General features: G+C 40.0%; 1 protein-coding gene across 1 annotated transcript; it reads right to left on the bottom strand.

Annotated features, from left to right (window-relative positions):
* Positions 1-1,093: 1,093 nt before the first annotated feature.
* Positions 1,094-8,847, bottom strand: LOC109525062 (protein phosphatase 1, catalytic subunit, gamma isozyme). The gene is made up of 7 exons (XM_019885310.1): positions 8,467-8,847; positions 8,115-8,246; positions 7,756-7,986; positions 7,530-7,634; positions 3,811-4,034; positions 3,470-3,604; positions 1,094-1,706 (listed from the first exon to the last, which is right to left on the bottom strand). The coding sequence occupies exons 1-7, from the start codon at positions 8,519-8,521 to the stop codon at positions 1,617-1,619; spliced, it is 972 nt and encodes a 323-aa protein (XP_019740869.1). The 5' UTR covers positions 8,522-8,847; the 3' UTR covers positions 1,094-1,616.
* Between the last annotated feature and the right edge of the window lie 3,981 nt (positions 8,848-12,828).

Here is a 12,828-nt window from a genome sequence, read left to right as displayed (position 1 = left end):
CCCCATGGAGACCCAGAGCGTGAATGGCAAAACATTTACAAGATTCGAAAAATATATTTAGCTTTATTTAACATTACATTAATTTGTTTTTTGCATTTCGAAATAACTTCACTTAACACAACGTGCTTTATACTGACAGCCATGCCGTCATCACCCTGCATGAAGTTAGTTGGTGAGATGAATGAAATGCTTTGAATGCCGTACTTGTTTCATGTAACTATTAATTTATTCCCAACAGTCTATTCTCTTCCTTCCATGGTTTGTATTGATTGCACTGCTTCAGTAATTTACTGTGGAAGTATTGTTACTTCCCTTCACTTCCTGCCAAAATGTCTATTATCTGTTTATATGTTCACCAGTGGGCGAGTGGTTAGCGCGTCGACTTCACAGTGCAGAGGTACGGGTTTGATTGCAGCTCCGGCCTTCGTGGGTTTTCTCCGGGTACTCTGGTTTCCTCCCACATTCCAAAAACATGCATGGCAGGCTGATTGAACACTCAAAATTGTCCCTAGGTGTGAGCGCAGATGGTTGTTCGTCTCTGTGTGCCCTGCGATAGGCTGGCAACCGGTTCAGGGCGTCCCTCGCCTACTGCCTGAAGACAGCTGGAATAGGCTCCAGCACGCCCCGCGAACCTCGTGAGGATAAAACCGATCGGAAAATGGATGGATGGATGAATGGATGTTCAATATTGCTATGTCAATCTAATCTGACCAGGGCCTTCAGAATTAATAATGCTGACGATAAAACCTGAACTATACATTAGTCGCAATGGGACTGTTCTTTAATAATAATAAAAATACATTACACTAATGAGATTTGAAATTCCTCCTTGATAATGTCACATTTTTCATCCTTTAACTGGTTGGAAAGAGCAAGCCTAATTAAATTAGCAAAACATATCTGTAGCAATCTGCACATATTTAATAATCAGCAGCTCTGTTGAGTATGAGGTTTTAAGATTTTTGTTTGATAAATATTGATTTTGAACTGCTCCAGATGACATATGTGGCACTTGTGTATATTTGTAGTGTGATAGTGCTGGTAAGAACATTAGAAAGGAGATACATTAAAAAAAATGATATTCATCTCTATATCCTCTTAAATACACTCAAAGTTTATTAGAAAGATTTAGACATGAAAAGAGCGCTTGTTTAGTCAAATATGAAGAGGTGATACAATGAGTCAATGTTCTATGACACTGACTGTAAATAGATTTTGAATTTTACAGTAAAGTGGTGTTTGTGACTGTATATTCTTTGTGGTCATTAATATTGATTACTGGAAAAGAATGGGGGGGGGCATGATGTGATAAAACTGCTAAAATTGTGCACAGCTATAAACAAGGCATTCCTGTGCATAAAGTAGCATTATTGTTACGATTTTTATGATTGAACAGTCATATGTGGCAAAAAGTAGCTGCAAAATGGGAGTGCAAAACACCTGAGGTTTTTCATGGTGACATATCAATTTCCGCCTGTGGACAAAACAACATCTTTTGCTTTCAAAGGGTGGGAGTGTACATCTTTACAGTACTGGCAACATGAAGGTTAACCAATCCCTCAAATGCAAAGGACAAAAGAAGAACAGTAGTGACCACCTTACATCCAGCCCACACTTTATTTCTTTGCTTGCTTGGTGACCATGTTGCGAGGAGGAGTGACCGGACGGCTGCCGTTGGGCTTCTTCTTCTCGGCCGGTTTCAAAATCTATTCGTTGAACATAGAAAGAAGTATGAGGGCGAATACGTCATTATTAACAGATTATCATTTGCATCATTAATAAGGAATAATCATCTGATTTAAATGAAAACAGAGGGCTTTAAGCCAATAAAATACTTCGCTACCATGTTTTATTTTGAATACCTTAAGTGGTTAATTGACGAATGAGTTTAATTCATTCTGAGACCAAGCTCATCACCCACTTTATGATGATACCGGTATATCAAATCAGTATTCTAAGAAGATATAAATTTAGATCTCCATTCATCCATTTATGACAAATGAAGTGAATCAACCACATGAAACCCCGTGACTAAAAAAACTGTTGGGGCACTTGGAAACCAAGGTGTCACTCCACATATTTTTACAGCAAATACAGCTTAACAAAAATAGGTTTGTATGATATGGCTAAAATTTAATGTCAATATTTTTGCCAGATAACGATAAGATCGCAATACTACTATGGGTTCCGTGAAAATTAAGCATTTTTTGAGCCACCAACATTAGCAAAGTTAGCAATAAATTAAAACAAATGTAAATTCACATTAAAACTGCAACTGTGCTTTGATGATAAATAACAATTTTATGCTACAATCGATATGTTAACTGCATCAACGCATGTGTTGTTTTGTACCAATTTGTGCAAGCATGACCATAGTAAGGACAATGAGTTTAGAATGTGGATGGATGTGTTGCATGGTTGGGGGGAGAAAAAAAAAAGTTAAAACACTCACCCCCGTACAAGACATTGGTTGTGTATTCATTGATGCATTACATGGCGATGGGACAACTCCTACCGATATGAACTATGCCTGGATTGCCTTCTGAGTGTCCCCTTACGATATGTTACATTGTATGACTGTTTATGAATTCACAAAAAATTGTGGTAGTCAACAAAGACAATCAAAATAGGACGCAGCTCGCACTTCGCTTCAATTGAATGGACTGGCAAGGCACGGTCTGCTCGTACATTTTGAAAAAAACATTTTATCCGCTGGTAATTTTGAAATTATCACCATGGTCACATACTGTTCTAAAATACAATAGATGTGTGCCGTCCGTATATACCAGGGGTCTCCAACTCCGGGCCTGGAGGGCTATTGTCCTGCCTGTTTTCCAGCTCCCCCAGGAGCAACACACCTGATTCAAATAATCAGGATCATTCTAATGCTGCTTCAGAGCTGGCCGATGAGCTGATCGTCTAAATCAGGTGTGTTGCAGCTGGGAGAGCCGGAAAATAGGCAGGACAGTAGCCCTCCAGGCCCGGAGTTGGAGACCCCTGGTATATACAGTACTTGACAATAAAGACAGAAATGATTTTCTTGTGTGTGCTGCCTAGCCAGCAGCAGTTGCGCGTGTCCCTCGTCTCTCTGCGTGTGTCCTTCCTCCCTCTCGCCCTCCGCATAATGATTGTTATCTCCTGGTTTTAACTGTCGATCAATGCCAAACTTTCGAAGAGGAATGTGGTTAGTTGAACTGCGATTTACACGCAACACAAGCGTGGTGAGGTCACATGACTGATATCATCCTCATTTTGATATTAATATCTTAAATGTTCCGAAGAGGAATGTGGTTAGTTGAACTGCGATTTACAAGCAACACAAGCGTGGTGAGGTCACGACTGATATCATCCTCATTTTGATATTGATATCTTGAATATATCTCGATTTAGATACAATAAAGACATATAGCCGAGCCCTAATCTAAAATTTTACAAATGTATAACACTAAAAAATGCCAAAGCACATTACCTGAAAAGAACACATGAGGGTCTCATCCACACTCATCATGGCGCCAGCATTGTCAAACTCCCCACAGTAATTTGGGGCGGAGAACAGAGTGACAAGCTGTCGTTTGGCAAAAAATTCATAGCCATCCTCAACAACCTGCAACAAATAACAGCTGGAAATTACTAACTATTCAGACTTCTATACACTATACAAAACACTTTCAAATCCATATTACTAAAGGCCTACAGAGACAAGATTAAAACTAATGAAGGGTAACAGTTACAAGGTAAGATACCACAGAATATGTATCCCTAGTAAATGTGTAAACTGTCGCAATCACATTAATATGGTCCTAAAAGTACCTGATGGGCACGACAGATCAGATCCAGGTCATGCTTATGCAGAAACTTAGCAACCACCTCTGAGCCAAAGGTAAATGATACACCTCGGTCATTCTCCCCCCAGCCCAACACATCCTTATCTGGATCAGACCAGAGCAAGTCACAGAGCAGGCCCTGGTCGGGGACGTCAGTGGGGCGCATGATGCGTCTGATCTGCTCCATGGACTGCAGGTCAGGAGAAAGTCCTGTACAAAAAGAGCAGACAAGCACAAATAAACATTGCTATACTGGTGACGTTTGCTGAACGTCAGTTGGCAAACTGCACAGAGCTCAGTCAAGGACAAATGAAAAAGACTGACATTAAGGTAAGGACTTGTTTTGAAACCTAACTGCAGGCAATTGCTATTGTCGTCACAACCGAGGGAGGGGACTAGAAACATTTTGCTCTTTTCCATAGAAAATACACTTTTCTTGTGAACATGTGATGGCAATTTAAAAACTTTCAGACAACTGTTTTAAAGGTAAAGGAGAAGCTAATTCAGCCCTGTGGTTGACTGTCAACTAGTACAGGGCTACCGTTGCACCAAGTACCGGTGCTTGTTTGGAAAAAAAAAAAAAAAAAAAGCACTCCAACTTTGTGTCAGACGGGGCTGGCGTGCAGCATATCAACCATCCAAATTGCACAAATACAAAAACAGACGGCAAAAGTGGCTGAGACGGTTTGGGGCCACCATGTAGCTGTATCCACTTAAATCAATCCATCCATGTAACCCTATCTGTCCGCAAGGTTACTAAATCCTTTCCGTAAGGAACAGCTTAAACACAATAAATAAATATTTGAGTACGGATGTGTACTTTGCCACATTTACAGCCATCTCGGGACGCCACGATTAGTTGACCTCCATCAAGGACCAAATTCTTTGATGTCATCATTATTATTTTTGCACTTTTGTTTCTCCTCTGAAAACGGTGTCTGTGATGCACATGTGCAGTAGTGAGAATACGGGTTAGCTGTGATGTAAACAGAAGCACTATAGCTAATGCAGCGTCATGGCTAACTGGTGTTAGCAATAGTATCCGAAAGTTAAGAGTGCATTTAGACAATACAATACATATTTATTTATATAGCGCTTTCACAACAGCTTCAGCTGTAACAAGGCGCTTTACAGAACAGTTAACATAAAATAACAAAATAATACAATACAACACATAAGACACAGACAGTCGTGCAATCTTAACCACTTTTCCTGCATACACTTTGTTGTTTGAAGCAGTTATAGATGAAAGAGGAGAGAATCAAAGTGTCCTTTCACCAGTGGATCAGAGACATCATGCTGAAAATGTGCACACGTCTGCTACATATTTCACCAAACATACTTGAAAGGCAAAGTCAAAACTTTTCTTTACAATATGTTCTATGCACCACCACTACAGTAGTCGAAAAACGGTGTCTCGGTACCGCCCTTCTGATGATATAAAAATGATGTGAATCTCTTCCTGCTTCGCACTCGTGACACGCAGCTATTGTCTGTAAATCGCGGGTGCCCGGAATATTCTGTTATTAAAAGCTTCTAAGAAACTGTTCATCGGCTCCAGCCTTTATTTGAAGAACCAACATTCTCCTCGTCCGTAATTCAACATGCGGGGGAAGGAAGGCCCAACAGTACTTAAGTACTACATCACATGCAGCAGCAGCACTGGCACAGATAGCCACACAGCATGGTGAAATAAGAAATGTGGGGAAATATTATTGCGGTCAGGTGAGACAGAGTTGTACAACAGAGGCAGCTCTCAACATTGGCTCGGGTTGAGCCGAAAAGCAGCACGCTTGGAGAATGGGAAGCGAAGAAGTTGGCCTATCTGAGAGCTTCTAGCAGTCAAATTACACAACAACCAGATTGATTAGCAAAGTACAAACATTTTTTTCTGTGGGAGGAGAAGCAGGAGCCCCTCCTTCTTATCCACTTGAGGCAACACCTATGTTTGGGAACAAAAGGCACGGAAGATAGGTGCGGTGTTTCGTCCTCTGTCTGAACCGAGCACCTGATGCCCACACTCGCAAAGAGAATGACGTGTTCAGTATTTCAAAAACAAGAGTAGTCAAAGTAGCAGAACATGACATGTTAACCACAACCCTTCATTGGCAATACATAACAATAAAACACATATAAACCAGTTCATTACAATATTCTATATTCTAGTCAGTGTTCCGTCTAAGATGTGCGCGTGAGTCATTGCGCCCTGCGCTCTGACCCTCTCGGCGCATACAGTGACGCTAAGCACACACTATGCACACGACATTTCTATATTCATTCCTTCATTTCCGCACAATTTTAATCTACAAAAAGAGCACCACACCATGCCCACTTCTTACAGTTTCAGTAGTGGAAGGCTGCACACAGTTCGACTGTAATTTGAAGCATACATTGACACACATACATTCACACTCACGCAGACTACACGTAAACCGCTCCATTCAGGAAGTCCAAACACGGGCGTAGTTTACAAGCCCCTTAAATGGGTCTCTTTTGTATGTTTCAAAGATCAGGTGACCAGAAATTTTTTTTTGTTTTGTTTTCTGACCTGTTTTTCATTATTTATGAGTAGGCAATGTGGAACCGCAATGTTACAAATTTCATTCAGAATTAATAGTACTTAAAATCTCCTGTATGCTAAAATGAACGCATGAAAAAAAACTAGGGCTGATTTTATTCATGTCACAAATAAGTCTTCAATGATAGTTCAGTTTTTAACACCCTAAAAAACACTAAATCTATGTGGTGTTTGATTGTGGCGATTGCAAACAAGGAACCCGTCGCTATGATGGCAGATGTTGAAGCCATGTTCCACCAAGTCAAAGTCCAACCAGATGATGCTGACCTGATGCAAATTCTATGGTTGCCAGAGGGGGACACTAACAGCACTATGGCGGAGTACGGGATGGTTGTGGCAATACTGCGCAGAGCGCTTTCTTTAAAGTGTTTTTTATTTTTTTCCATCATCACAACATCCTATTTCGGACATTTTGTTTCGTGACAAAAATCTTTTGAACTGAAATTGAAAATGCATTTGAAGGCAATTTTTGCCCAGACATTTTTCGTGGCTGAATTTTCAGTGTAGAGTATCCCTAAGTATTAGTCATTGTCAAAACAAGAACACTGAAACATACTTTTTTCTTAGTCCAGTACTTGTGGCAACTTTCACCCAACTTTCCTCATCAAAAATGGGTGATTACTTCCCAAGAAATACAAACTATTGCCTGGGACAGTTTTATTTTTATGACTTTCATCTTTTTTTTGTTTTAACCCATGTGTTTTTTAACGACACATCGGACAAAGTCACCATAATGGAACGGTGGCCTTAAAGTGTAATATCAAAGTCATTTCTAAATCCTTTTTTTTCTTGCGACCACTCAAAATGTTCAGTGGCGTCAGACCTATCCATACATATATAGTTTCTATTTACTTATTGAGGTTGGTGCCCTCTATGGACATCAAAGCAATAAAAAGCAGTATTGTGCTATGGGTATAAGTAACTATCATCTGCATATAAGTAAAAAACAAAAACATTGAATTCGGACTATTCAATATGGACAAGTTAGCGCCTTCAACATGTTAATAGATCATGACATAATTTTAGTTTGTACGTCAACAGTCCTGTTACGGGATGTTTTGGTGCACACGGGTTAATTAAACAAGCCTAATCTGCTCTTTCTTTTGGCTCAAACAACAAAAACCCACCTCCGTGACAGCAAAAGATCTTCTCATCCACAATGGCGGCAATCGGGAGGCAGTTAAAACAATCTGTAAAAGTCTTCCAGAGCTTGATGTTGTACCTTCTTTTACCTAGAACATGAAGAAAAACAAGCACTTTCAATGAATAATAAAGTCAAAACAGTAAATCAGAACACAAAATTTGCAGAGCATGTCATTCAACATGTTTACTGACGTATGGAAGATTACTCACACTCATCATAAAAGCCATATATTCTATTGATTGATGCACACTCATGGTTCCCTCTCAACAGGAAGAAGTTCTCGGGGTATTTGATTTTGTAGGCAAGCAGGAGACAGATGGTTTCCAGAGACTGCTTCCCCCTGTCCACATAGTCTCCCAAAAATAGGTAGTTGCTTTCTGGGGGGAAGCCCCCATACTCAAACAGCCTCAGCAAATCATAGTATTGGCCGTGGATGTCACCTGACATAGAAACAGAGAGTGATTAGTATTGGGACTGTGTCAACAGTAATAAACAACGCATGCTTATTTTAGGCATGGATAACACCACATAGCTGTTTTCTCGTGGAAAATATATTTGGACATCTTACCGCAGATCTTGAGAGGTGCCTCAAGCTCTAAAAGAATCGGTTGACTCAGGAAGATTTCCCTGGATTTCAGGCATAGTCCACGAATCTCATTTTCCTGCAGTTGAACATTCTTGCCAGGTTTAGCTCCTCTTACTGTAAACAAAATATGTCCCAAACTTAATATGATGCGCTTGCTGCATGGAACGGGCTCATAATTAGTTCGAAGTGTGTGGTAGTTCATGTTTGAATGTAGCAAATCAACCGCGGGTCGGATTTGCAAGGCTCCTAAAACTGTTTATAAACATACTTAGCCGAATGTGCTCTACCATAGCAGAGCAGGTTAACAGCATTTTGGACAAAACAAATGACTTACCTTCTAGGAGACGTTGAATTATGCTGTCTATGTTGAGTTTGTCGACATCGGCCATCGTGGTGTTGGCTGTGAATATATCAACGAAGTCGAATCTAGGTCTCAGCTGTAATTGCTATCTCTACTAGCATTAGCACCCAACGTTAGCGTCTCGGTCTTTTCCGGTTGAGGACAAACCTTGGGTTAAGCCTGTTTCGATGTAGCCCCTCGTAGACTCTCGAGCAACCTAATACATTACCGAGGTACGTAAGCTTAAGAATATCCTCATCTAAATATTAGATTTTACTTGGTAATGTGGAATTGATGGGAACGGTCATTCGATGACACAAAGATCCCTTCACTGTTTTTTCACTGCCGCACCTTATCGAAACTCGTACACAGCGGTTTTTGGAAGCAGCTGTACTGCTACCACCTACTGGAATGGAGGCCATAAAAACGGAAACGATTATGCAATAATAGACGCCGCTGCTTGTCACATATGGATGACCCACATTTAGAATTACACAAACGGCTGTTAGTGACATACACACAGATCGTAATAGACTATAATAAAAAGATAACACTTTTCACTCCCTGATTTAAGGCTCTATTTTTGTGTAATACTGTATGCATACGACCCTCACGAAGATGAAGCGGTTCAAATGTATGTCTCTTCAGTTGTGACCTTTCAACACTTGACCAATTGTGTTCATTGTGCCAAGTACAGACATGAAATGCAGTTCGCATCTTATCAGAGGTGAATGCCAGTGCAAAGTTAACTGTAGGCTTGTCCTAAACCCAGGCAAAAGTAGAGGGTTGACTCAGGCTCTAACCTTTTGCAAACACTTTTGAGCATTCATCTTCAAGGAAGGCTTCATTAAATTTTCATGTGTGGCTTTATTCGTAGTTATTAGTTCAGCTTGCAAGACATGCGTAAGAGTTGCAAAATACACCTCTGTATTGATATACCGGTAGTTTACTTTTATGGCAATATTTTACGGAATGTAACTTTCTGCTGGACAATAGACAAACAGTGGACAACAAGGAGGACACAAAGCAAAAAAATGCCATAATGAAGGGGTGTCAAACTCATTTTCACCGAGGGCCACATCAGCAAAATGGCTGTCTTCAAAGGGCCAAACGTAATTTATAATTGCAACTTATATAATTGAATTAAATATAAAATAAATGTAACTACTCCTTAATGTTAAATAACACTGAGTCTTTTACTTATTTCAGTGAAAAACATTACAGCTGCATAGAAACAAATGTTTGCCTATTTCTCTGTTAAAACAAATACTTTTAATTTGTCATCTTAAAATAATCCTCATATGAATCCACACATAAAACATGCCAATGGCAAATAATTGCAACGGCAGCTGCAAATAAACAATATGTAATCGAATATAAATAACAAAATAAAGGTTGCCTCAGGTGACAAATAAATGGTCAAGCTCTTAGGTTTTTGAAGAGGAGATGCTGCCCATCCTTAAACACAAGTGGATCCTCTCTCGGCTTTTCTTCTGATCTTTTGATCATGTTCTGAAAATAACAAACACAAAACAAAATCCAAACACAATCATTAAATTTTGTTGCAGCCGCAGTTTGCCTTTTAATTCTTGGACAATTTGTTGCTTTTCTTCAAGGCTAGCTTTAGTGTACTTAGCTCTGTGTTTGGTGTCAAAATGCCGACACAGATTATACTCTTTGACTACTGAGACCGTTTCTGAACATAAAATACATACCGGTCTTTCTCCTTGAAACGCAAATAAGTATTCTCCTTCCTATCTTTCGTTAAAAATGTCTTCCGTCTGCATCAATTCTCTTCCTTGAAATTTTGGGATTATTATTTTCTCCTGTGGGAGGCCCGGTGGTCCAGTGGTTACCGCGTCGACCTCACAGTGCAGAGGTACCGGGTTATAATAAAGGATATCTTATCTTATCTTATCTTATCTTAAATTCCAGCTCCGGCCTCCCTGTGTGGAGTTTGCATGTTCTCCCCGGGCCTGCGTGGGTTTTCTCCGGGTACTCAGATTTCCTCCCACATTCTAAAAACATGCATGGCAGGCTGATTGAACACTCTAACTTGTCCCTAGGTGTGAAGGTGAGCGTGGATGGTTGTTCATCTGTCTGTGCCCTGCGATTGGCTGGCAACCAGTTCAGGGTGTCCCCCGCCTACTGCCCGAAGACGGCTGGGATAGGCTCCAGCACCCCCCGCGAGCTTTATGAGGATAAGCAGATCGGAAAATGAATGGATGGATAGATAATTTCTGCCGATTCCACCCATCAGCATTGGTGTGGAAACACCGCCACGTAAAGTCGGTGAGCCGTCACTTCACAAGTAACATAGTCGACAGGCATTGTGGGAAATGTAGTTTTTGGTCAAAGCATGCTTTTAGACTACAGTATTTTTGGACATTCAGGTCTTTCAAGCTCTCGCAGGCTACATAAAAGGACGAGGCGGGCCACGTCTGGCCTGCGGGCTTTGCATTTAACACAAGTGCTTTAGTCTTTCACTGAAGGCTCGAAAGAATGAAAAGGTCTCCATTTGTTAGTCTTTATTTAATCACTTGAGATTCTACTGTAACTACATCAGTGGTGATGGGCAACACTATTGGGCTGTCGTTGAACAGTGTTTTCTTATTGTGGAAAAAAAGTTAGTTATAGTCAGAAAATGTTTCTTCCAGTGAGTGGTCACTACCATGCAAACCTAAAACAACAAAATGAGTGTTCAGCATCTCTGCCTCACACTGTGGAGCTTTGAGGTTTGAATCTCACTCCGGGCCCTCTTGCGTGCAACTTGCATGTTCTCCCATGAGGATAAGCAGTATGAAAAACTAATGGATGGATAACATATTTCCCCATATTTATATGTCTTCTCAGACTCTACACATTTAATCCCAGGTACTTATATTTTTTTCATTTTTTTCCCAAGATTTTAGGGTTTAAAAAAAAAAAAAAGAGTCTGAAAATGGCCGGTACTGAATTAGTGAATAAGTACTGTGTAATATTCTTAAGTAAGATACTTAAGTTTTGTATCGACACATGCTGACACCAGTCTACTTTTAGAGAACAATCTTGGAGAACTCTCACTTTAACACTGAAACGTATGCCAGTTTCGTGTATGGAGACATTTGCGAATGAATCAATTTACCTCTAGTGTCCACTAGATAGCGCCAGCTAACAGTATTCAACACCACCTGAAAAAGGGCGATTTTAAAAACTACAAGCCTACATCATTTCTTTATTAGAGATTGAATAAATGTGTTTAAATGTTTTTTTAAATTTTTATAATCTGATGCATTAAATAATTTTCATGTAAAAGTATAGGTAGACGTATAAATAAATCTGTTGGAGGTCGCGAATGATATTTTTTCCTCAGCATATCTTGAAGTACTTACTGTATAGTGGGGGACATAAAGTTTATTCTTCTTAAAATCATATGCTTGAATGAATTAAAAAAAAACAGAATTAGTTGATGACAATTACTTCTCCATAATGACAGACATGGAAAAACATCTGTGAGTATCGATTGGACGTTCATGTCACTGAGCATCATATTTTTTTAATGTACCGGTACTGCACAAAAAAATAATTTCCACGCAAGTAAAACCAGGCAGTTATCTACGATTAAAACCACACAATGGGTCCCAGCACCTGCGATTGGGTGGCAACCGGTTCAGGGTGTCCCCCGCCGACTGCCCGAAGACAGCTGGGATAGGCTCCAGCACCCACTGCGACCCTTGTGAGGATAAATCGTATCGGAAAATGGATGAATGGATGGATGGCTCCCAGCAGACAACAGAAAACTTGGAAATTTTTGCAGATTATAGTGGAGCAATACAAGAACAAATGCGTGCTTGCTGCACTTTTTATCAATTGTGCCAAATGTGGTGCAGTGTCCTCTAAAAACAGATGCTGTTCAACTTGAATCTGCTCTAAATTTGCTCAGTGTTCCACTTTCAGAACACAATGTTCCCTATGAGGAGTATGTAAATGTCAACAACAGCCACTTTGCTGAAGAGGGTGTTTTTGGTGAATTTTCAGCAGAGACAGTGAAAGGAGTCAAAGGAGACTGTACAAAATGTACTTGAAATGTATGTTCTTGTGTCCTCCACTCCCATCTGACATGTCCTCTTCGCGCTTTTGAAATACCGGTACTCGTGTTTTGCAGAACATTTGTATATACAGTACTGTACTTCATGTCATCTTTTCAACAGACAAATGATATTAATGCTGAATTCTGATTGACAGCTGTTTCCAGGAGAACATATCAAAACATCCTACAGTGAGCATTCATGCATAGTTCACTAATCTGCTTCGCCAAATTGCTCACCGTCATTTATGTACTTATATATACAGCACTGTACATATATATATATATAT

Source organism: Hippocampus comes, unplaced genomic scaffold (genome assembly GCF_001891065.2).
Source record: "Hippocampus comes isolate QL1 unplaced genomic scaffold, H_comes_QL1_v1.1 scaffold45, whole genome shotgun sequence".
Classification (NCBI taxonomy): Eukaryota; Metazoa; Chordata; class Actinopteri; order Syngnathiformes; family Syngnathidae; genus Hippocampus; species Hippocampus comes.
This window is presented reverse-complemented; position numbering and strand designations above follow the sequence as displayed.